Source organism: Neovison vison, chromosome 4 (genome assembly GCF_020171115.1).
Source record: "Neovison vison isolate M4711 chromosome 4, ASM_NN_V1, whole genome shotgun sequence".
Classification (NCBI taxonomy): Eukaryota; Metazoa; Chordata; class Mammalia; order Carnivora; family Mustelidae; genus Neogale; species Neogale vison.
Window position 1 is genome coordinate 19,587,129 of NC_058094.1, and position 27,186 is coordinate 19,614,314.

Below are 27,186 nucleotides of genomic sequence, written 5' to 3' on the forward strand. Positions count from 1 at the left end.
CAGAGATGTTCCTGAGACACAAAACGCTGACAAGATAGCAAGACAACACGCTTCAGATGGTACACCTCCCAGACAAGATGTCATCAGTAAACCAAAAGAGTAAACACACAGGGGTTGTTGCAACTTTAATTTTTTTCTTCCGTAAATAAGAAGGCTATGCCAACTATGTGAGTAACGAGACCCCCCACACTCCATAACAATTCCGAAAGATAGAAAGTACTTCGAGACCACCCTCCTGGTCTGTGGCATGGAGGTTCATCCCATCTGGCTGAACTACATTCTCTCCACCTCCATCCCTGTCAGCCACCCATCTTGGGGGCACTCCTGAGTTACTGAAGATTTTGCACCCAGTCCCTGTTTGCTTCCTCCTCTTGATCCCACCATCCCTTCGTGCCTCTACCTTGTCTGCCTCATGACTGCCCTTGGGGCACTATTACTTGATTTCTTTTCTTCTCAGAATCAGGCACTCCTGTTCTATTAGGAACTCTTATTTCCACAGTTAGGACCTTGTGATTTGGCTTAAGCTCTGTCACCTCTGTAATCCTAGTTTCAGAAATACTACCTCCTCAACTTCTTCTCCTTGTCCTTCTCTCATTCTGGGACTCCAGTGAAAACTAGTGAAAGTTAAGATTTCCAACACCTGGATATCATGTTAAATGTGAAGCTGATGAATCCGTTACTTGGGACAAGCAACGCAGAAGAAAAAGTGGGGCAGATAATGAGCGTAATCGGTTACGTTTCAAGTTCATGGGGATAACCGTGTGGACACGTCCAACAGTCTGGGGATTGAGAGATGTCTGAGCTGGGATGGATTTTGGAGTTGCTGGAGACGTGTGTGTAGGTGAGGTTCTTAAGGAGACTGCTGAGACAGTAACAGAAGAAACTGGAAAGATGAGATGAAAAGCAGGTAGAAAGGGGAGAAAGAGAAGCCTGAGCAGTGTAGGAAAGGCCAAAGGTAGGGGGGCGAGAATTTCTAATAGGAAGGTGCCCAACCGTATCAAATGCTGTAGAGACCTCATATAAGATAGGAATGAAACTGTAGCCCGTGGATTTGATAACAAGGAGGTAATCGGTGACCTTAATAAGAGCAATTTTACAGGATTCTTAAAGGAAGAGAAGTCATATGCAGGTTAAGTACGATTCTGGTTATATGTAAATAGAATTATATACTGTGAACTTCATTGGTTCATGCTTCTTTCATGGGTCAGAGTGGTGTTGAGTTTCATACATTTATTTCATGCCTCCATCATATGTTCCTTTCGACTCCATTGCATGGCTATGCAGAAAATTGTTCATTCACTATTAATGACCGTTTGAATCATTTCTAATTTTTTGCTATTGTGAATAAAGATGCTACAAACATTTATGTACCAAAACAAAACAAAACTTGGAAGTGAGGATGCAGAAAACAAATGAAAACTATTCTTATAAGAGACATAGTGTATGAGGAGGAGAGACAGAGGTAGTTAGATTTAAAAAATATGATGGAAGAGACAAACCAGTAGTTGATAAATATTAGTTAATACTTATACTCGTTTATATATATTAATTAAATATTATTAAGGAACTAAGAGTGGAGCAGAAAGGCAGAAGGTATGTGATCTCATTTTATTCTATACAGTATGAGCCAAAATGACTTGGAGAGCCCAGCAGCAGGGCTGCTTTAAGATGATTAAGATAATTAATTAAGAAAATTAAGATAATTTAAGATAATTCTTATTATCTGTTTGCTACAATTAAAATATGGACCCACAAAATGGAAAATAACACAGCATGGGCTTTCCATATGGAAGGTATACGTCATCTGTTCCTACACTATTGCATTGGTAGACATGTGAGGATCCTTTGTCTAACAAGATATTTTCCTAAAATAAGTTCTAAAAAATATAAAAATATAAAATAAAAATATATAATATATAAATATATAAAATATTTACATATTTATAAATATATAAAATATAAAATATAAAAATAAATATAAATAATATAAACATAAATAAAATAATGAATAAATAATAGTAAATAAATAATATAAATATAATAATAAATAAAAAAATAAAAATATAAAAAAATAAGTTATTTTCCTTAAATAACTTTATATTTTTGATTCATCAAAATCATTGTGGAGAAGCAACCACCTCAGTAGTGGTCCTGGAAATGGATTATCAGAGGTAAGAGGTCAATGTTGGGATCATCAAACATCTTTGAACTTCTAACAAGTCTTCATAATCAGAATCATCACTCAGTGAGAATGCTGGAAAAACAATGGGATCCTGCTGGGACCCCAATGGGAGGAGGAAGCCAGAATCTACAGGAGCTCCTGGGCACTGCCCCAAAGTGGGACTGAGGAGGACCTCCTATACTGCTGTCTGAGAAGAGGCTTTCAAATCACTGGCCTTCCTTGTAGGACCAGAAGAGAGAGAGCCAGGTAAGAAACATCAAGTCTATGCCTAAGATATGTGCAACAATCTCAGAAAATTAAACCCACAAAAAAGGAGATATCTCATGATTGGAGTTTTGGGTTGGCTAGGGCCTCCTTATCTTCAGTCTTCTTTCATTTACTTCTTTCCCCTCCCCCCATGTTAGCTTCTACCTTGCTTCGTTTGTTTCCAGTTTTATAGTAAAAATTTTTTGTTCTCTTCCCCAAGAAAAAATACCATGGAAATTGAGTGAGTGACTATACTGAAGCAGTAAGTCAAGACTGCAGGTGGGTGGAGAGGAGATCATGTGGGGCAACAGGTACAAATAAAACGGGGGTCACATTACAGAGGGCCTTGAATGCCACACCACGGAAGGTGAATTGTACTCTCTAGGCAATAGTAGCAAATGACTACAGTTTTTAAAAGTCTGATATGACACAGCATAACTTTAAAGAAATAAATCTGGGGGCAGATGTGAAGAATCAATCAGAAAATCAAAATCACTGGAGCCAGGAGACCAGTTAGAAGATCTGCCAAAAGCCAGATAGAAGATGGTGAGGCCTGAAATCAATTAGTGGCTGGGCTTCTGCCCATCCCTTAGGGCGCCTTTGTGCAAAATAGGAAAACGTGTGCGTGGACATGGCTTGGCAAGGCTTGGTCATTTCAGCTGGTGGCTTTGTGCAGCACATGGCCCACACTAGCACCCGTGGTGGCCGTGGGCATTGAGAAAGCAAAACAGAGCTGTGTGTTTGATTATACCTTGTGGAGAGGGAGTAGGACTCTAAAACTTGAGAAATTACTCGGGAGGGAGTGCTGCCTAGTTGTGATTAGATTTTTCTCCTTTACTTTGTTGTAGGTAGAGAAAGAACACTATCTGGGAAACTAAAATACTCAGAACACTGACATTCTATTTTTGACCTGGAAACCAACATTTCTTTCACAAAGTTCTTAAGTACTTTTATGAAAAAACAGAAGTCTTTAAGAATAAGGGAAAAGACTTAGACACAACTTTTCGCAAAAACACAAGGGGTTCTAGACTGCAAAGGGTAAACAGTACTGAACTCCAAAATTACATTATTGCTATTTTTGAGAAAGAGATACAGAGAGAACATTACCTTTGGACCCTGTTCACCTCGTTGGCCCTTTGGTCCTCGGAGTCCTGGACCACCCTGGCAAACAGATGTTAAGTATTAGCACAAAGACAAGTCTTAAATAGCATGTTTCATCCATTTTCTTCAATAATATGGATTATGTAATTCTTATTTTGAATAAAGGCCAACTCATTGTGTAATGGTATATGTTCATTATGATCCTTTACTGGAAATCTGCCACCTAGACTCACCTCTTCCTGCAGATGATTTCATAGTTTGAGAAGGCTTTCTATGCCAAATCCTTTCAAATTAAAAAAAGCTTTGGTCTTTTGAAATTTAGTGTGTAAGACTACTACTATTAATAGATGCAAATAAAATACACTGTTAATCTAAAATTGTGTGTCTTATACCACAACTTTGTGATTATTCTTTTAAATTATAAAAAGAATATAAAAATAGTAACAATTTAATTTTATTTACACCATAAAAGAGGCTAATCAGTGTTACTGGAACTTCAGTTTTTTGCATTCTCTGTAATATTTTTGCCTTATTAATGCACCACCTGCACAATTACTTAATATCATTTTCTTTATCTAGAAAAAATGTACATACATAATACATATCTATGTATGTGTATATGTATTCTTGGGAACATATTCTTTGTATATATGTGCATAAAAATATATGTGTATACACTGAATATTTTCCAACTGACTATTTTATTTAAATCTAATCTTAAAAGCAAATATTTTGGCACTATAGTTAATTGAAAAATGTATTACTTATTAAGAATAGAAGGTAAACTTAAAAGGCACATATTGCATGGAACACTGGGTATTGTACATAAACAATGAATTCTGGTACACTGAAAAGAAATTAAAAAAATAAAATAAAATAATACTATAATGTTATAATGTTTCAATTCAGCTAGATTTTGTTTCTATTGAAGTCTGTGAGCCATGGGCTTGTTCTTTGTTAAAAAGATGAGTAAGCAACACCCAAAGAACAAATAATCCAATCAAGAAATGGGCAGATACGTCTCCAAAGGCAAAGGAAACAAAAGCGAAAATAAACTTCTGGGACTTCATCAAAATCAAAAGCTTCTGCACAGCAAAGGAAATAGTCAAAAAACCAAAGAGGCAACCCACGGAATGGGAGAAGATATTTGCAAATGATAGTACAGACAAAAGGTTGATATCCAGGATCTATAATGAACTCCTCAAACTTAACCCACACGAAACAGACAAACACATCAAAAAATGGGCAGAAGATATGAACAGACACTTCTCCAATCAAGAAATACAAATGGCTATCAGACACATGAAAAAATGCTCATCATCATTAGCCCTCAGGGAGATTCAAATTAAAACCACATTGAGATATCGCCTTACACCAGTTAGAATGGCCAAAATTAACAAAACAGGAAACAACATGTGTTGGAGAGGATGTGGAGAAAGGGGAACCCTCTTACACTGTTGGTGGGAATGCAAGTTGGTGCAGCCTCTTTGGAGAACAGTGTGGAGATTCCTCAAGAAATTAAAAATAGAGCTTCCCTATGACCCTGCAATTGCACTCCTGGGTATTTACCCCAAAGATACAGATGTCGTGAAAAGAAGGGCCATCTGTACCCCAATGTTTATAGCAGCAATGGCCACAGTCGCCAAACTATGGAAAGAACCAAGATGCCCTTCAACGGATGAATGGATAAGGAAGATGTGGTCCATATACACTATGGAGTATTATGCCTCCATCAGAAAGGATGAATACCCAACTTTTGTAGCAACATGGACGGGACTGGAAGAGATTATGCTGAGTGAAATAAGTCAAGCAGAGAGAGTCAATTATCATATGGTTTCACTTATTTGTGGAGCATAACCAATAGCATGGAGGACAAGGGGCGTTAGAGAGGAGTAGGGAATTTGGGTAAATTGGAAGGGGAGGTGAACCATGAGAGACTATGGACGCTGAAAAACAGTCTGAGGGGTTTGAAGTGGCGGGGGGGGTGGGAGGTTGGGGTACCAGGTGGTGGGTATTATAGAGGGCACGGCTTGCATGGAGCACTGGGTGTGGTGAAAAAATAATGAATACTGTTTTTCTGAAAATAAATAAATTGGAAAAAAAAAAGAAATGGGCAGAGGACATGAACAGACATTTCTGCAAAGAAGACATCCAGATGGCCAACAGACACATGAAAAAATGATCCACATCACTCGGCATCAGGGAAATACAAATCAGAACCACAATGAGATATCACCTCACACCAGTCAGAACGGCTAAAATCAACAAGTCAGGAAATGACAGATGCTGGCGAGGATGTGGAGAAAAGGGAACCCTCCTACACTGTTGGTGGGAATGCAAGCTGGTGCAACTACTCTGGAAAACAGCATGGAATTTCCTCAAAAAATTGAATATAGAGCTACCCTATGACCCAGCAATTGCACTACTGGGTGTTTACCCTAAAGATACTAACGTAGTAATCTGAAGGGACATGTGCACCCCAATGTTTATAGCAGCAATGTCCACAATAGCCAAACTATGGAAAGAACCTAGATGTCCATCAACAGATGAATGGATAAAGAAGATGTGGTATATATACACAATGGAATACTATGCAGCCATCAAAAGAAATGAAATCTTGCCATTTGCGACGACGTAGATGGAACTAGAGGGTATTATGCTTAGTAAGTCAACCAGAGAAAGACAACTCTCATATGATCTCCCTGATATGAGGAAGTGGAGATGCAACATGGGGGGCTTGGGGGGTAGGAAAAGAATAAATGAAACAAGATGGGATTGGGAAGGAGACAAACCATAAGAGACTCTTAATCTCACAAACAAACAGGGTTGCTGGGGGTAGGGGGTTTGGAGAGGGTGGTGGGGTTATGGACATTGAAGAGGGTATGTGCTATGGTGAGTGCTGCGAAGTGTGTAAACCTGGTGATTCACAGACCTGTACCTCTGGGGCTAAAAATACATTATATGTTTATTTAAAAAAGAAATAAATAACCAAATCCAAAAAAAAAAAAAAAAAAGATGAGTAAGTATTTGCACCAGACTGAGAATATCTCTTTCACCTGAGCAGAAGGATTAAAAGCTCATTGAAAATGTAATAGGTTGGGGTGCCTGGATGGCTCAGTTGTTAAGCATCTGTCTCTGGCTCAGGTCATGATCCCAGGGTTCTGAGATCGAGCCCTGTATCGGGCTCCCTGCTCAGCAGGAAGCCTGCTTCTCCCTCTTCCAATCCCCCTGCTTGTGGTCCCTCTCTTGCTGCCTCTCTCTCTCTCTCTCTGTCAAATAAATAAATAAAATCTTAAAAAAAAAAGAAAATGGAATAGCTTTCTCAGTGTGTGTTTCCTATTTATTTCCTACTACATACAGGACCCTGAAAAGCATTTTGTGTACCATCAGCAAAACACACGCATGAGTGGGAAAAGACTGGACCCGGTGATCTCGAAGGTTTCTTCCAGCTTGTTTTAGACACTTAAATTCATTCCCCTGCCCAATACCTTGTTGCTTATCTTCCAGGCTTTCATTTATTTTTTTTTTAAGATTTTATTTATTTGAGAGAGAGTACAAACAGGGGAAGGGCAGCGGGAGAGGGAGAAGAAGGCTTCCTGCTTAGCAGGAAGCCCAATGTGGGGTTTGATCCCAGAACTCTGAGATCATGACCTGAGCTGAAGGCAGACACTTAACCACTGAGCCATCTGGGTGCCCCTCCACTAGACTTTTAAAATACAATTATAAAACTGCATTTTCTGCATATATGTACCTATAGAAAATATTACCTATAGTATTATTGTGCTATTATATGATGTATTATAAATTACATATGTGACATCACACTTTTTACATAGTTCTAAGTTTTTTTTAACTTAATATATTTTAGAGATTCTTTTCTATGATGTAATATGATTTAACTTATAACAGTATAACAAGAACATTGTTAACTTAATAACAAAGTATTGGATTATACAGTTGTTTGTTTAACCATTATTCATGACTGGAAACATAGGGTTTGCTTGCACATTTTTTTTTTGTTTATTTTTTAAAAGATTTTTATTTATTTGAGAGAGAGAGAGAGAGCGAGAGAGTGCACAAGCAGGAGGAGGAGCAGAGGGAGAAGGAAAGGCAGATAACCCCTGAGCAGGGAGCCCGATGTGGGGCTCGATCCCAGAACCCTTGGATCATGACCAGAGCCAAACGCAGAAGCTTAACTGACTGAGCCACCCAGATGCCCCTTTTTTTGTTTTCCTTTTGCTGTTTAAACACTTCTGTAGTTAACATCCTTACACAGCCCTCAAGCACAAACTTTAATATTTAAGTACAAATGTTAATATTTAGGATATCAACAAGTAGAATTATAAATGAAATTTGGTGGGCAGGCCAATATATTGTCAAACTCCAAAAAAGCTGTGCCAGTTTACTCATCTACCAAGAGTTTAAGAAGGTTCCTACTTCTCTAAACTTTAGTCACCACTTGATCTTGAAAGGGAGCACAATTTGTCACCTCACAATGTGCCCTTTGGCATAAGGATTATTTCAGCCTGATTATTTAAGAAACTGCAGACACTGGAGAAGCCCTGAAAAGGAAAAACCGAGTAAAAGTTTTATAGGAGACATTTACATTTATGAGGGATGTCCCCATTTGTAAAGGTGTCTCCCTCTCTGTACCAGGAAGAAAGGGAGAAACTAGAGAAATCTCTAGAAACTTACTTATGAAACAGGCAGAGACTGGGGACTGCATAACAGCCTCTTGCTCCCCAAACTGACTCCCCACCCTTGCAATTCTTTTTTTTGGGGAGGGGTCTTTAGCTTAAGATGATATTTAAAGTGATGGCTTCAGCCACTTTGGGGAGTTACTCAGTTCTCCTGGGTATCTCCAATGTATACAGGAAGTACACGTGTTATTAAACTCCTGATTGTTTCTCTTCTGTTAATCTTTTTATTAAAAGGGCGTCTTAGTTAAGAACCCAGAAGGTAGAGGGAAAATTATTTTTCCTCCCCCACAATCTTGTCAAACTTTACATTTTTACCAAACTAACTGGTGAAAACAATATTTTACTCTTATTTTAATTTTCATTTCTCTTAACACTATGCTAATGGGCATCACTTATAACTTTTGCCCATTGGCATTTCATCTTGATGCAACTACTAATTTCTATACCTTACTCAGTTTTCTAATGGGTTGCATTTTTTCTTCTCTTTAATGTGTAGAAATTCCTTAAATATTTGGATTCCATACCTTTTGCTGCTATGTAGCATGCAAATATTTTTCCTCAGAGTGGCAGACACTCTTGGTTGGCTACCAAACAGTCTTTTCGGACTCCCTTCTCTACTTTATTTTTCCTACTACAAAGGCTGAAAAAGACAGATTTGCTTACCCCACCGTCTTTGCAACCAGGAATGGGCACATTAACCACTTTGGGCCAATGTCATCAAGAGGCCACAAGCCTTTAGAAAGGAAAGTGGGAGGCTGGGACAAGCCTGGGGGATCATCCACCTCTAAATCTTTTGTTGAGAAAACAATAAATACTTAAATGTCCCAATTGTTTACCCTACTGTGCCAGTCAAACTTTCTGTTCCTTGCAGCAAGCTCAGGTCTTCCCAATTAATATACCATTCTGGCACAAACTCTTTACCTTTCCCTGTGCATCTTCAATGATTGGTATTTAACTGCAGGTTTTGTTCAAATGTGATTATTTGGCTCGCAACTACGCATGCCACAGGCATCTTGTCTAAAAGCCTGGAACCTTTTATATTTGTAACTTGTTTTGCACCTTATCCTTAATCTTCAACACTGAGCACATGACAAGAATTCAATCCAGTTTTGTGGATGTTAACTTCCATCCTTTTTTTTTTTTTTTTAAATATTTTATTTATTTATTTATCTGACACAGAGAGATCACAAGTAGGCAGAGAGGCAGGCAGAGAGAGAGAAAGAGAGAGAGAGAGGAGGAAGCAGGCTCCTAGCAGAGCAGAGAGCCAGACGCAGGACTCGATCCCAGGACCTCGAGACCATGACCTGAGCCGAACCAGAGGCCCAACCCACTGAGCCACCCAGGTGCCCCAAGTTCCATCCTTTTAATAAGAAAGGATTAGTTTAGGCAAAGGGAATATGGTTCATTCACCCATGACTTCCTACATTTCCTTTGTAGCTTTATTGGCAAAAAACACCCACATATAAATTCTTGAATGAGAAAATAATCACAACTATGTTAAATCATTAGTCAGGGTTTACTTCATATTGTTTGGGATACTATTTCTTGAATAGTTTACTATACTTTAAATATTTGAAAATTTCAATAGCCTTTCCCCTATTTTATATCTTTCTCTCCAAGCCAGAGCTCAACCTTTCTCTTTCACTTCTCTGCTGCTTTTTTCTCATTACAAAGTCTGACTCTTAGGTCATATGTAAATATTTTACAACCTGTTCCAGCAGTATTGCAGATGAAAACACTTAAAAACCCTCCAGCTAATAAAGCTTATTAATGCTGCTTAAAATAAAATAAACATTATTATAATTAAGAACTGAATGCATAAATACCAGAAATGAAGAAACAAAAGCCAGAGAAGCAAGCATGTGGACAGAGACTGCCTTGGGGGAAGATGGAGAAAATGGTTCAGGATTGCTGCAAAGTCTGTATGTTAGAGCCTGTGCAAAGCAAGGAAATGTGAACTCGGTGGGAGCAGAGCGGAAAATGAAATGTTCTTTAAAGCTGAGGAACTTGAAAAGTTTCACTGTGAATTGGGGGCGGGGGGACAATAAAAAATAGCAGTTGGAGGACCAAGATGTTGCTTCCAATGCAGCTTTGGGAGGAGTAGGAAATGTCTTTGCTAAGTAACATTACCCAGAAGCTGATTATCCCACAATCCAGGGATCATTGCTCGTCAGGAGCAAACAACGTCTAGGTGGATTTCAGTTGGCTCTGTACCCAGGAGCTTAGCAGAAGCGGCACAGATATTCTTTGAAGGAATATAGCCCCAAACTGGCTCACAATATCCCCCGAGATAAAATTTCACATAATACAAGCTCAAATATACACCCTCCCAAATCACACAATACATATGGAAACAAGATAATGTAACACCAGCAGAAAAGAAAAATGGCAGACTCAGAACCACATACAATGCAGATATTGAGATGATGAGATAAAAAAAGAAACTTTGTTTAAAATATTGAAAAAAATAGTTTTGAAGTATTATAAAAGAAGAAAGGGTATAGAAATGCCCAGAAGTTCTGAAAAGGAACTAAATTTAACTTCTAGCTTTGCTCTACATAATCATCAAAATCAGAAATACAATGGATAGGTTAATAGCTTATTAAACATAGCTAAAGGTAGAATACACTAGAAACTTATTTGGAAGAAATCACACAGAAGAAAGCTGGAGAGAAAAGCAGAAATAAAAAAGGTTAAGAAACATTGAAAGTAAAAAAGTGTATCAGTCGAATTTTAGAAAAACATAATGGTGATGATAGGAAAGAGGCAATATTTGAGGAGACAGTGACTAAGAAAACTCCAAATTTAACGAGAAACATTGCCATTCAAACTCATGAAGTCGTAAGTTTTCCAAAATGGCAGATCATCTACATTAAAACCATGCCCCAGAGCACACTGTGGCCAAACTTCAGATCACTAAAGACAAAGGGATCTTGAAAATAAGATTTTCCCGTTTATTAGTTTGGAAAGTTGTCTCACTGCTTTAATTAATGCCAATATTAACCTTATTGTTCTCTTATATTAAAATCCAAGCTGATAACTGGTTTGGTGTCATAGAGTATCTTTATCACATATGACAATGTGGAAACTCAGTTGCTTCCATTTTATTACTCTGCTGTGTGCCAGGACACTGCTTATCAAAGTGAACCATTACCACATGTTCCTAGAGTAATATGTTGAGCGAGGCGAGAAGAGATAAGGAAGTAATTTCATTTTCACTTAAGAACAACATCTAGGTTGGTTGCATATTGCTTTTCTCTCACTGGCCAGATCTTGGTCAGAAGGTGATACCTACTTACAGATGCTAAGAAGTCAAGTCCCAGCTGAAGGTCATGTGTTTAGCTAAAACTCAGGGGCAACTAATGCCAGGGGTACAATCAACAATCTCTATAACAACCATCAAAACTATCTTTTGATAATACGAAATGAAAATATGATAATATTTTGTGATGAACAAAAATTGAAAATTTTCTATCAATAGTCTCCTTAAAAGAACATCCTGGGGCACCTGGGTGGCACAGTTGTTTAAGTGTCTGAGTCTTGGTTTCGGCTTCAAGGTCATGATCTCAGAGTTGTGAGACAGAGCCCCAAGGAGGGTTCTGCACTCAGTGGGGAGTCTGCTTGAGATTCTTTCTCCCCCTCTCTCTGCCCCTCCCCCTGCTTGCTTGCACTCTCTCTCTTGCTTGCACTTCCTTCTCTAGAAGGAAGGAAGGAAGGAAGGAAGGAAAGAAGGAAGGGAAGAAAGAAAGAAAGAAAGAAAGAAAGAAAGAAAGGAAGGAAGGAAGGAAGATCAAAAGGGTGTATTCCAGGAGAAATAAAAATGATACCAGAAGATTTTGTGAGCAAAGGAATAGCAAGTATGGAGGCAAGTCTTAACACATAGTAATTTATACCAAGCACTAATAAAATGTCTAGTTTATGATGTTAAAAAACATACTAAAATACTAGATAGCCAACAGTGCATAAATTATAAAAAGGATGATAGAAGAGAAAAATATTCCAAGAATATCATATCTATTGAAATATGGGTGAAAATCTTAATTCCTTTTTGACTTTGTCAAGCTAAATATGTTTGTTAAAATCTCTTGGTTGACCATTAAAAGAACAGGTACAGATTTCCAAATTAGTGGAGGGGAGAAGAATGAATAAAAAAACAAAAAGCCGGATAGTGTAAATGAGTAGATAAAGCCTTGACCAACCAAGAAAGGCACATATATATCACGTGGGACAAATAGAAAGCAAAAATTAAGGTGATAGATATAGGAATATTAGCCCAAAGAGGTTAATTGTCACAAACAATAGAATGAATGGACTAAACTCTAAAAAAAAAAAAAAAAAATTTGCAAAACCAGATTGAAAACAACTCCTAGCCATATACTATTTAAACAGAACACATCTCAAACATAAAGACAACAGAAAGGCTGAAAACTAAAAGGATGAAGAAGAGGAGGGGCATTAAGGAGGGCACGTGATGTGATGAGTGCTGGGTGTTACGTGCAACTGATGAATTACTGAGCTCTACATCTGAAACTAATGATGTGCTCTTTGTTGGCTAACTGAATTCAAATAAAAATATATATACATGTACCAGGAAAATAATCCAAAAGACAAGGTTGATATGACAAGTCACTAGCAAGATGAAGGTTTTCAATTTTTTGAACCCTGCAACACAATCTCCGGATATACAACGCAAAATTACAAACCAAATTGGACAGATTGAAATTGAAGTAGAAGATTTTTAATATCTATCTCAGCAATTGAAAGATAAAGAATTAATGCAGATAAAGAAAATTCTAACAACACAATTTACAGTTTGATTTACTGAATATTTATGTTTAGAATTCTAAACTCCACAATTAGAAAACACATACTCTTCTAAAGCATACATGGAACAGCTGTACAACTTGGCAAAAGGTCACAATGCAAATGCCAAAGAATCAATAAATGTCCAAAAATTGGTACCCTGCAGACTACCTTCTACAAAAAAGTGCAATAAAATTAATACAAGAAAAAAAATTAAAATTGCACATACTATCGGAAACTTAAAAAGACACTTCTAAGTGAACCATGGCTAAAAAGAAGGAAAACATAAAAAATGATAGCTCACAGAAATATTAAATTTAACTACACCGGCATTAAAATTTCTAGATAATAAAAACTCCTATAAACAACAACAAGAAAGCCACAGGCTAGGAAACAACATTTGTAAACCATATCATTAATAAAGGGTTCATGTCCAGAATATATAAAACCACTTAGAAACTAAAATAAAAAAATCTCTGTACCACAAAATCCCAGAAAAGTTTATAAACAGGTATTTATATAGAAAAGAATCCAAATGACTCAGAGGCAAATGAAAAATTACTCCATCCTACTAGCACAAAGGGAAAGTCTTATTTAAAATAACAATCACAGGGGCGCCTGAATGGTTCAGTCAGTTGACTCTTGATTTTAGCTGGGGTCATGATTTCTGGGTCTTGAGATCAAGCCCCAAGTTGGGTCCTGTGCTGGGGCATGGAGTCTGTTTAAGATTCTCTCTCTCTCCCTCTGCCCCTCCCACTCATTCTCTTTCTTTCTCAAGAAAAATAAATGAATGAATAAAATGAAAGAGCAACCACAGAATTTTATACCCATTAGATAAGTAAAAGCTCTTAAATCTGGCTAGACCACTGTGCTGGTGAGATGCAGGGAAACCAGAACTGTTCTAGAGTTTGTGGGAGAGGATACTTGGACAACCATCTGGAAAGGTAATTAGTGGTTTCTTCATGAGGCTGAAGATACACCTTCCTTATCCTTCAACAAATCTGATCCTCAGTGTAACCATAAGAACACTCAACTCATGTTTGTAGAGACATAAAAGGATATCTGCTGTAATAATAGTGTAATAAAGAAATGCTCCGCAGTCAAGGGTCAGTAAACTCTAGTTTATGTAACGGAATAATGTGCATTACCTTTGATAAAGTTCAAAGACATACCGTTTTTTTAAAAATAAAAAAAGATATATTTATTTGAGAAAGAGCACACATGAACGCAGAAGGGACCACACAGGGCTTGATCTCATAACTCTGAGGTCATGAGATGAGCTGAAACCAAGAGTCAGATGCTTAATCGAATGTGCCACCCAGGTGCCCCTCAAAGACATACTTTTGTGTTAAAAAAAAAAAAAATCAAGCTATACACAGTTGAAAGCCAGTCTGTGTTTCCAATTCCAAGATAAAACTAAAGGCAAATCCTTACATTTGACTGATGTTTCATAATGCACAGAATACTGATATATATATATGTAGTATCTTATGTATTCCTCAGAAAGACGGAGTGGTGTATATTAGTTTACGTATGTGGAGAAATGGAGGTTTGCAGCGGTTCAGAGACTTGTCTAGTCTTAAAAGTTAAATTTAATGCTTTTACCATGACTCCACAATGGCATCTTTGGGATAAAGAGGATAAAAAAAAAAATATGGAGATAAAAAAAAAATGGAGTTGGGTTCTACGTCTGTACTTGAAAGAATGTTCTACATGCCAAAGGCAAAGGAGAGGCTGCTGGGATATATTTCAGACACATCAGCAGGCTCTCCTCCTTTTTGTTCAGTTCAGGAAATGTGGTACAATTCTGATTGGCGGAGCCAACCTGGAGTGAACCTTCATGCTGTCTGTGTGGTCTACTGCACGCAGTGGGCGGGCCCACCTGCCTCCCGCAGCCACTGTGCGAGGACTGGTGGGACATCAGAATATTCCTCCTTCAAGGTCTGGATTTCTTTATTTGCTTGTTACTTCTTCTCCCTGTTTTCTCGGTCTTTCTGCCTTGGTCCATTTGCCCTTTCCTAACCATAGACCCACTATATCACCTTAAGGAAACACCCATACCCCCAGGTTAGCAGGTCAGATAGAAAGATCCATCGTGGTAAATTCAAAGAGCCACGTAGATCAATTATATACATTTTATATTTTACAAATATTTTCTTTCTCTCTCTCCCTCCCTCCTTCCTTGCTCCTCCTTCTCTCTGCCCCCATAGGGCCAATCTCCCTCTCTCCCCGTTTTTTGCAGGAAGTTTCCATCAGCAGTGGAGAACTTCATGATCAGGTAGGGTATTTTTCCTGGTGAAATCCTTCCTTCATGTATCAATTTTAACACGTAATAGGCAAAGGGAGGGTACGTAAATCTTACAGGTGCAAGTAGAGGGCCAACGTTTGAAACATTCACACTGAACATAGACCACAGGAGTTTAAAGGGAATATTTTGAAATATGTAACAATTTGAAAGACAGTATAATAAAGAGGTCAAAGAACCTCATATATAGGGGTCATAGAGATCTGGATTTAAAAAGAAGCTGTGTTCTTTAAGCAAGTTTCTTTTTTTCTTTCTTTCTTTTTTTTAAGATTTTATTTATTTATTTGACAGAGAGATGGAGACAGCCAGAGAACAAAAGTGTGTGTGGGGGAGGGGGCGGCACAGATGGAGAGGAAGCAGGCTCCCTGCTGAGCAAGGGGCCTGATATGGGGCTTGGATCCCCGGACCTTGGGAACATAACCTGAGCCAAAGGCAGACACTTAACCACTGAGTCACACAGGCGCCCCACTTTAGGCAAGTTTCTTAACATCTCTCTGCTTTGGTTTGCTCATAGGACTAAGTACGTGTTTAGCACAGGGGCAAGCACATATTAGACACACAACAAGTGACAGCTATGAATATTTTTAAGGAACATTTAAGTCTGAACGAAGCAAGACTTACTGGTGGGCCTGCTGGCCCCAGAGTCCCCGTATTGACTTCAGAACAGGAGCAGGAATGCGGCAGCTCTGGGCAGGTCTCCTCATCCCTCTGAAGAGAGAAAAGAAAAATAGCACAACTGTTACTTATTTATTTGACAGAGAGATGGAGACAGCCAGAGAGCAAAAGTGTGTGTGTGTCGGGGGGAGCAAATGGCTATACAAATGGCTTTATGGGCTCAACGAAAACACTTCAATTTAGAACACTAAAAAAAACAAAACAAAACAAAAACAAAAACAAAAACAAAACAAAACAAAAAGCCACTCAAGTGAACATTGGTGTGGAAAGGCAAAGAATATTCTTGCCCACAAAATGTTTTCCTTAAAGAAAAATGAATGAGTGTCTGGTGAATCATTGATAATCATCATTACCAAAGGATGTTGATAAAATTAGTTCAGGGATGGAGGTGAAGAAAGGAAGGCAGAAGCAGGTGTAAAAGAGATTCTGATGACACTTTTATTCAGTTTGAGAAGGAGTACTCTGTGAACTAAAGGTCTTGAAAACCATCTCACTTCTATTTCAAAGGTTTAAAAAAAAAAAAACAAGTTGGAATAGTCAACTGCATCTGAAACACATAAAACAAAATAAAAACAGTGGTACAACCCATCGTCAAGTCCCTGCAGCAACTTCCCTTACGACTCACGTTCTGTGGTTGAACGTAAGGAAACACCACCGTAGCCACCTAAAGCTGTGGGATAAGAGATCATTTTCCTTCTCTTGCCCAATTTTGTGGCCACATGACATTACAAGATAGATAATGAACATCGGGCTGGACATCTCTGGGTACTGGGTATGTTACTGGGATACGAAGACAGAGTGCCAGCCAAGAGCGATCACACAGTTTGTGACCAGCCCATTCGAAGCTCTGGCCAAAACGGAGTCTGTACCAGGACAAGAAACTGCAGAAGATCATAGGGTCCACTGGTCCTGTTGGGCAGGGGGAAAATAAGCTTCACTTCTTAAGACTCTGGAGGAAAAGTAAAGCTGAACTGAATAGAGGACGGTTGATAATTAAAGGATCAAGTGGAAAATAATCTCCATCTCTGAAATGTTCACAACAGGAACCAGAAAATGTTGAGCAGGAGGCCCAGGTATCCTGTGTATACTTTTCTCTGATGTTGGACAATAGTCAAGGCTTTCTTTCAGCTCATTATAGGAACCCCCCCTGCTAACACATCTGGCCTGATATCTGCATAGCTGGAGTGGAAAAAGTACCCTCAAAGAGCCTCTGAATAAGGCTGATACCAGGTCTCCTGTGACCAGAGTCTCCATAATGGTTTTGCCATGGCTGCCCACTCTACCTCCATCCATGTCTTCCTACCGTGGAACGGGCATACCTTCAGTGATAGAAATAACAGGAAAAGCCCTCATCAGGCCTGGGTCCTACCCAGGAAAGTGGGGATTGCATTTTGCTCAACACAGCCTGGGCTTCTGAATGTTTCTGCTTCCAAATTCCAATCCATCTGTGCTTAAGCATAATATCCCAGAGTCTCTCTGATTTAATGCTTCATCAGAGTTTACTTGGAAAGTAATTTTGATGAAGAAAGAGTAAGTTACGGTTCACTCTTGAACAACATGGGTTTGAACTGCACTGGTCCACTTACACGTGGGCTTTTTTTTCCCCCAATAAATGCAGTACAGTACTACGAATGTATTTTCTCTTCCGTATGATTTTCTTAATAAATCTTCTTTCTTTAGCCTTCTTTAGTGTAACAATATAATGCATATGATATGCAAAATAGGTGTTAATCAACTGTTATGTTATCAGTAAGGCTTCCTTCCTGTCAATGGTAGATAACTTTTGGGGAGGCAAAAGTCACACACAGATTTTTGACTGAGTGGGAGCGGGGCCGGTGCCCCTAACTCCGACATTGCTCGAGGATGAACTGTATTTTCTTCTCAAAAAGTGTGGCCATGAATTGAATGCCTACAATCGATGGTGTGATCTGGTGTAAGGTTCACAAGACCAGTCTCTTGGACTTTATTGGACTGCTCCATGCCCATTCTCCAAGTTTACTTATTGAGACATGACTACTGTTCAACCATAACAGCATCATCCATTCAGCCACTGTCCCTAAGAATGCTAAGATATGAATCTGTTTTTATATATACAGGTAAACCCCAAGAATTATACTTGGTATTAATAATGATAAAAAGTTTGGTTTTCTAGTTACATCACATAGGTTATACAGATTATGACTACGCTTTCAGAACCGTGTGCCAAGATGCCCTGGAGCACCTCAGCAAACGTACGAGGGCACCATGAACATTTTAAAACCTCAAGAGAAAGAGCAATATTTATTGGGCACCCACTGGACTTCACATCAGCAAGTAGCTCAAGGTCGCTCATAATCTTAACATTAGATATTGAAATATTTTCTTGATGCTGTCATACACTTACAAATCTGGGGTTCTGGCAGTTTCTATGATGGAAAGCAAGTACCATGGAAAAAAGTCAATGTGGAAAAAGAGAGGTGGCGAAGTCCAATCAGATTCCAAGGTATGAAAAATTGGGTACTCCAGGTAGAACCATCCTCATCTCATTAGAGAGTCGTTGTGGTTATATAAGAATAAAATAACAATACCGCTTTCTTCTTTGAATTCATGTGTCTTATTTTTTCACAAGGCTACTGAGTTCTTAGAGTATAACCACTTAAGATTTTTGGACCTAATGGATTCATATATGGAATTGTTCAGCATTTCTTTTGGCTTGGGGGTACCATGGAAACAATTATTGCACCACCACAGGTTTCCTGAACCAGGAAGTTTGAGAACCTCTGGACCCTCTGTAGACGGCACCTCCTGGAGGTGGTGCAGCTCCCTCTACGCATGTCAGTGTGCCCTGCGGACGTCAGATATGCCTCTTTCTTAACCTCTTCTGATTTTCATCATCATCACAATGAGTTAGCTCGTTATGGGTTTTATGAAATAGCATTCAATTTTCAGAGAAAATTACATAAAGCTTTAAAACATCTCAATAAAGAACAGACCTACTAATAAAAAGAGAATTCTTACCAGGCCTGGAAGTTCACAGCATTTGTCTCTATCGGCCCATGATGGGGAACAGATAATATCAAACATCTGTAACTGGAACTGTAATTTAAAACAAAATTGTCATTCAATAAAAAATAGACACACTCCATCTATAATTATGAGTTCATATCCTGTATCACATAATACAACACTCATACATGTGTAACATAACTTTACAGTACATAAAGGCATTCCAGCAATATCAAATTGTTTTTGTTCCTCCGACACACAGAGATTCAACATTTTGTCTGTAGTTACTCTGTAGCTAGTCCATCCAGCCTCCAACTTCCCCTCTCATCCCTGCCTAAAGGAGCTTAGCTCCTCTGTTGAAACTTGCCCTGCTCTGCTCTCATGGTCATGACCAGTGTCTCTGCGACCCTACAACACTCCATGTATCTCTTCTCTGGCACGTCTCCCACCATACAGTGTGATTATTTATATTAGCTCCTCCTTAGACTGGGAGCTTTTCAAGGGACAGAGAACCACTTCTTCATCTTCGTATCCCTGTCATATGTGGGCGGTAGTAGGGATTCACGAAGTCTTGTCAAGTTCATTCTGACTTCAATCGCTTATGTATGCACTCAGCAAATTTTTCTTTACTATATAGTGCAAGCCAGATACTACATCAACCTTTAGAACATGACAATGAACAAAACCAAAATCCTGCCCTCAAGATCTTACTTGGAACTAGAGCTACCTCATGAGTGCTGTTTACGACATTGTAAGTGTTGTGATAAATTCACAAATAGTACTCTCAGACTCTGTGCTGAGTGTATTTTTTAAAAGATTTTATTTATTTATTTGACAAGACAGAGATCACAAGTAGGCAGAGAGGCAGGCAGAGAGAGAGGAGGAAGCAGGCTCCCTGCTGAGCAGAGAGCCCAATGCAGGGCTCGATCCCAGGACCCTGGGATCATGACCTGAGCTGAAGGCAGAGGCTTTAACCCGCTGAGCCACCCAGGCGCCCCTGTATTTTTAGTTAAGCCGTTGATCATGCCATCAATATTAGTCTTGTTCTACTCATGTATGTTGGCAAAACTCAACATACATTTTAAAATACACAGAAACATCATTGTAATATTATTAAGGGCTAACATTAGCTTCATGACCCAGCCATTTCTGACAATATATTTCTTCCAATATGATTTTCAAGTATTATGCATGTCACCAATTATTACAGAGCTGGGAGAAGGATGAAATTTTTTCATTTTGAGTCTACCATATTTCTTCAGTGGGTAGTGTTTTCAGCAAGTGCTAGAAACTCTCCGGGTACCTTATTTTCCCTGAAGAAACACAACTCATCCCTGGCAGGGGTCCCATGGACGAAAATGAAAATGCCCAAGTAGAAAGTACTGCAAAATAGTTACTCACAACGCAGGCAGTGTCACAGAATAGCCTTCTCTAAATGACAGTAAGGGGAATAAAACCAGCCTTTCTCTTGCAATACGTAAGAACTGTGCTTTGTTGCAAATCTCCTTTCCCAAGTGAGTTTTGCAAGATTGATAAAGTAAAGCTTAAGTTTTGAAAGCAGATCTATGAATCAAGGCATCGCAGTTTTTTTGGTGGGCTTTTTTTAAAGACAACTACTGGTGTTTGAAGAAATATGTGCATGGCTCGCTGCTCTTTTTTCTCCAGATTAAAGAAAAACTCCCAAAGGGTAGGATATCAGAGTCTGTGGAGAGCAACCGTACAACAAAATCATGATCATTAAAAAATCCAGTTTTTAAGGTTTTTGGACCAAGAAAAACAATAGGTTTTTCAAATTAAAAAAGTTTTAAGGAACACTGATGTTTATGATCAATAGGAACAAAAGTATTTCAAGGACCATAGGGGTTAGGAGGCTATAGAGCTAGACCGCCTGTGTATAAGCCTCGGATCCTTCACTCACAAGCTAAGTCATTTTGAACAAATTATGTAATGAGCTCAGATCCTAGTTTTCTGCATCTGTAAAATTAGTATAATAATAGCAGCTAGCTCTTTAATAATAGCTATTTATGAGTGTAATAATAGGAGCTATAACAGTAAAATGAGTCAATGTACGAAGATATGTATAACAATGCTTAGAATATAGTAATTACAAATAATAGGCATTATTTATTTATTTATTTATTAGGTATTATTATTTAAAGATTTTATTTATTTATTTGAGAGAGAGAGAGAGAGAGAGAGAGCGAGCAGGGGGAGGAGCAAAGGGAGAGGGACAAGCAGGCTCCCTGCTGAGCATAAAGCCCCACACAGAGCTCAATCTCACAATCCGAGATCACAATCTGAACCACATCTAAAGTTGGATGCTTAACCAACTGAGCCCCCCAGGCACCCCTAAATATTATTTGAATGGAGCAGGTACAGCTCTTCCATTATTGAATTCCTTAAGGTGCAGAAGAATATAATACAAAGGCCAGAAGAGTCTAATCTAAATCAAAGCCATGTGTGCTGAGGGCAGAAATAGAACAGTAGTTTGTTTCCACAATGATCCTATCTGTTTAATACTTTGAGAAAAATCTAAGCAAATAAAGACAACAATTGCAGTGGGCATTTGCTGGAAAACTACTATGTGCCAGGCACTGTCTTAAAGCCTTCACCTGTATCATGTCATCTTTAGATCACCACTATGGGGTATTATAACTAATGCCAACCCCATTCCGCCGATCAGGACCTGGAAAGGAATTGCCTAAGAAAAGTAAGCCCACGTTGAAAGTGGAGTTCTGGTAGGAATTTGAACAACACATTTCATTGTCTTTCTTTCTTGCTTTCTTTCCACATTTCATTTTCTTGTGGTCCATTTTGTAGTGAAAGGATCTTTGGTCTAATGTTCAAAATGCGGATACCCCAGCCTAACAAACTTTACAATGCCATTTGTCTCAGGACATTTATTAAATGGGGCCCATTATGACCGTATTGGATAAATTCAGTTCAATCTAAGTCATTCATCCATTAAGAAATTCCCCATTTCTGAATAGAGCCCTCAGTGTAAAAGTACTTTATTGAATGGAAAGATGTACGTAAAGGAAAGGACTTCCATTAGCCCCAGTAAGGATCAGGCATTCTTGAATAAACATTCGAATAAACATTCACCACCTAATCACCTATAACCCTATGATGTCTACATACACACCTTTGGCTAAACTTCTGCCCCATTGATCAGAAGTTTGGGATCTTTAGGAGTTCATTTTACTTATTCAAGGGGGTAGAATAGCCCACTAAGTGCTGAATGAAGCCAATACTACTGTTTGAGGAATACTTGTGGGCTGTCTGCTGTCTTTTCTTTTTTCAAGTTTGATGAAGTCAGCAGTCTTTTGTGTCTGTGTGTGTGAGTACAACAAATTTATTCATAATTGTTTTGCATTCGTAATAGCTTAGATTCCTCAGCCTTTATTTCAGGACTTCTTTCCAAGGCACATTTCTGAGGATTGATTAAAAAAAAAACCTGACTTTTATTCCAAAAGCAACAACATACATATTTGTAGGGCTATTATGAAAGAAACGGTACAGACATTTCAAAAGACTTTATATTTGAGTGCCTGAAAATGCAAGATGATGTGTTTCAAAATAAGCAAGAGTCAGCCCCTTTTACTTCTTGTAATTTCTTTCCTTCTAACTTTATAAAAAAAAAAAAGCAGAGTCACGCAGTGGAAGTGTGCTGGTCCCATAACTTTATAAAAAAATAGATGAGTGAAAAAGAGGGCAAGAGAAAAGGGGATGTGTAAGCCCTCACTTTCACCTTATCTAATGCCTTCCAAGGGAATGCTTAGCCAATTACAAAGGCTCGTTTTTCATTATTGGACATGTTGGTCTGGGTGTAACACAAAAGGCAAGTCATGTGAGGTCAAATGTCAGCACGAAAATAAGATTAAAATATTTCTCATCAGTCGAGTCACTGTGATCTATGAATGGGCATAAAAATGTAGCCTGATTCAACTTTCCCCTCATTACCACATTTTACCCTCTGATTTTTCTCCAGCATAGCGTAACTAACTTGTAGTTTGAGGTCAAGCTATACCAAAAATTATACAAATATTTAGAGAGATTTACATGGTGCAGGAACCCTGGAGAGCACTGAGGATGCTGACCACCTTCTGCTTTATTTTGCTGTTTAATTTTTACTAACTAAATCTCAAAGCTAAGGTTTATCAAGCACTACCCCTTCCCAGCTAGTGAACATGGTGTTTTTATTTGATCTCAATCAATTTATTGAATTTAAGGGAAACCATAATGGCACTAATTCAATGAGGAGATGAAAATTAATAGCTGTTGCACCCATTGGTACAACAATGGTACCCAATGGTATCCACTGGTAGTCATTACAATGTTTCCGTGGAGCCATACTTTATGGGGGCCGTTTTGATTGCTTTTACTTTCAGGGTCAAAACTGAAATTATGGTGAACCTCTGAACATGTCAGTGAACAGACAGGGCCTAGGCACAGACCAAACTCCCTTCTCTGCTTTAAGTTCCTTAATGATCAGCCTGACCAGCGGACGAGAGCTTAAGCATAGTAGGCAGGTTTCCCTGTGCAAGTCAGATACAGTCTCTCATTTTCCTCACTTTTTGAAAGGAATCGCTCTCTAGCTTCTTCAAGTCTCAGTTTCTGAATCTATAAAGTGGGGGATAATACAAGTATCTCTTCCTGTGGTTATTGGAGGATTGAACAAGATAAATAAATAAATGTTGCTACTATTAAAATTTTAAGGATTAAAATATATAATTCATAGGAAAACATGATCATTTTCTTGTAGTTTAAAAACACTGGTTTCTACAGCATCATTGATTAGTCTACTCTCAATTCCTACATAAAAGCTTAAACTCAATAAGTTATGTTATTAAAAACTCAATAAGTTATGTTATTAAAAACTCTATAACATAACTTTCTTTCTGTAATAGAGGACCAGGCAAAAGTCAATTGGATAATCATAAAATGGTTAGATTTAAAAAGGGGGAAGAGAGATGCTAAGAACATGATCATACACCAGAAGCTCAAAATATTTCTAGGATTGTCTCTGGCCCCATTATAATTTCATCAGGTATCAGAAAAGGTAGAAAAAACTTCTTAGGAGAAAGAAGAACAGAAAGGAGAAGCACATTCATTAAGTTTCTGCCCTTGTATGTTTTGACGACTCAATTAAGCCAACTTACTAGTTGAGTCCCACTAAGGACTCTTCACTGTCTATCAAAATCTCACATTACTGAACACAAGTTGTTTTTATTACACATGTGAGCAATTTGGGTATTATAGGTACTGTATCCCCAAATCCATTAATCTCTCCTCCACTCAACTTTGGTTTAAAAAGAATCTATTTTCTTTAATGAGTGTATATTTAGAGTTTTCCCATCACCTGGCATTTTTTTAACCATTGCTGAATTTTCCAAGGAATGTTGACCTGTAAACTCCTCTTATATGGTAATTACTCCTCCTGAAATAATCCAAAACTTGCACAATACATGCTCCCTTTTGCTCAGTATTGGGGTACAGATATAAATCAAGATTATGTTACCAGTTAGTAACTTCTAAATTGAAAACTGAAGACTGAAGCATCTCTTGTTTTGCACTCAAACAGTTAATAACCCAAAAGAGCAAGTGAGTTTCCAATCACATTCTTGAGATCTAATCTAATATTATCCATTTCAACGTAATCACATTCTTCAATAAGTGGGCAGACTAAAAATCCGTTTAGCAATCCTTTGTAGACTTCTAGAGTCTAACAAAAGCCACAACTTTTTTCTTAGTAGCCTTACAAAGAACTCTTTAATTATTGACTTCTATAAATTCCCCTTTGTCTACTACTGGCTGGAAGTTATGACAGAGAATGCTCTGTTTAATTGCTTTTCCTTCATGTCCCAAAGTAAAGATTTATTACCGGTAGACTTAAAGCCTACAGGCACTTTTGCTTTCAGAAATAAATTCTATGATATTTAATTGGTCATATATTTGGAGTACCATTATTACAAAAAGTATACTTTGAAACATAATTAATATAATTATAAAACTAATTTTAAAATACAAACTATAATTAGGGAAGGTAGGATGTATATAACTAGTCTATTATCAATGCCCTGTATGGAATACAATATATACAAAACAACATTTTAAGAAAAGACAAGATAAAATTTAAACAGATGACATTCTATTTAATTTCTATCAAGTGTTTCTTGAGAACTTGTCCTGTTCCTCTGAATGTATTAGGTACTGTGATGTGGGATAGAAGGAGGAAGTAGTAAATGGAGACCATGACCTGACTTCTAATTTAAGGGATTTATACTCTGGCTAGAGAGGTAAAATGTACATATGCAGAAGAGCAAGAAAATAATAGATGGCCACAAATAATCAAGTGTTAAGCATTAGAGGTTTAGAACAGGTTAGATGGAGAAGGTGGTACTGACAACCTTTAGTAACAGCTGCTCTTCATCAAATACTACAAAGTATCCCAGATTTTATGTGCCTTATCTCTAAAATAAATAAATAATAATACTACTAAGTGATTTGGCCCCAGAATCTCAAACACCTAGAATCGTTTCTTTCTTACATTGGAGCCTATTCATTCATCCATCGAAGCCGCCATCTATATACGTCCATTTATCCCTACAAGATAATATCCCTAGTTTGCTAATTACGGAGCCTTATAAATTCTGGAGTATGATATCATACAAGTCTCTTCTGAGGAGGAGAAGATGGTGTGTTTCTTACTCAGCATGAAATACAAAACATTAAGAGTTGGCAACTCCTCAATATCATGTAAACATTCTTTTGTGTGTGTGTAGTGAAAAAATTTATATTTAAATGTAGCCGCTGGGGTCAGTTTGGTGATCCCAATTTTGTCGGCAACATTCAAAGCATTATAGTCAGGAGCCAGTGAACGTATGCATTCTTCTCTCCACTGGCCTCGATCAAGGTGCTGACCTTGGCCACAACAATGTCATAGAGCTTCTTCACAGCCCACTTGACCTAATATTGGTTGGCTTTGACACCTACAACGAAGACAACTGTGTTGTCTTCTATTTTCTTTATGGCTGACTCGGTGGTCAGAGGAAACCTGATAATGGCATAATGGTCATCAATGGTCAAACTTGTTTCTTCTAGCAGTGCTCTTTCCAGGACACTTGGGCTGTTTGCAGAAAAGCAGCGCCTTGGGTCCTCAGAAGGTAGGTACATGTGGATCTTTGTGTGTGTGCTGTGTGTGTGTGTGTGTGGACACCTTTCAATGCCACTTTCTTGGCCTTCAAATCTTTGGCTTTAGCAGGAGAAGGGGCTTCTTTCTTCATTTTTGGCACCATCCTCTTGAAAGTGTTATAATATAAACATTCTTAAAAATCCCTGACCATAACTGAAAACAAGACAGCCTTCCATAGCTTTCATACCCACTCTTTCCAAACATCTAATTCATGGTACTCCAAAGGCAAGTAGAAATAAAAGCTACATCAGAGCTAAGTGTTAAATTAATTAGCACCTATCTATCAAGGTCTGAAAGCATGAATGATCCCCTGTGTATAAGGATTTCCTTGTATTTTTACCAAAAACAAAAATGCCACTAAATAGTGAAATGTCTCAAAGTACTTCCCTTTCCCACTCTGGGACTGTTTGCCGGTATATAAAGTGAATAGGTCATGCTAGATTAGCGGAATTAGAACTGTGCTCCTTGAAGCTCCCTTAGGAACCTTTGGAGGGTGGGGTAACCTACAACTCCATGTCCTCTCTCCCATTCCATTAGCATGGGTCTGTTTTAAAATTTATACTTAATATTTATTTATTTGACATACTAGAATATTTCATTTGTACAAAGTGATCTCCAGCTTAAAAAGACTCAGAACCATCAAGGCATTCTCTAGTTCCACATAGCTTGCTACTGCTACAGATCTAAAAAGCACAAGACAGTAATAGTGACTCATAATTAACCTGATGATTCTATTACATAGAAATGTTCATTAAAATAGTTGGAATTGCTTACAAGAATAAAATGCCCCCTGGGCTAATTGGTTCTAATTATGGAATGACTCAAATAAGAGAACACTGCTAATTAGCTGTGAACACATGGTGTTAAAACAAAAGCTTGTGTACACTATTCTTTTTTGTGGGTAATGAGAGAAAAGAATGTGATTCCTTTGCCACTTGGAAGTCTCCTTGTCTTAAATTCTATGTTATATAATGAAAAATGTATTATCTTAGAA

The 27,186-nt window shown here is 38.1% G+C and overlaps 1 protein-coding gene across 4 annotated transcripts in view; it reads right to left on the reverse strand.

The window, feature by feature from the left end:
* COL14A1 (collagen type XIV alpha 1 chain) overlaps positions 1-27,186 on the reverse strand; it is a 219,313-nt gene that overhangs the window by 51,044 nt on the left and 141,083 nt on the right. For all 4 annotated transcript variants that reach the window (XM_044245032.1, XM_044245031.1, XM_044245033.1 and 1 more), the window contains exons 35-37: positions 19,010-19,087; positions 15,959-16,045; positions 3,536-3,589 (exon numbers count right to left, since the gene is read on the reverse strand). In XM_044245032.1, coding sequence (XP_044100967.1) covers positions 3,536-3,589; positions 15,959-16,045; positions 19,010-19,087 — 219 coding nt within the window. The remainder of the gene's footprint in view (positions 1-3,535; positions 3,590-15,958; positions 16,046-19,009; positions 19,088-27,186) is intronic.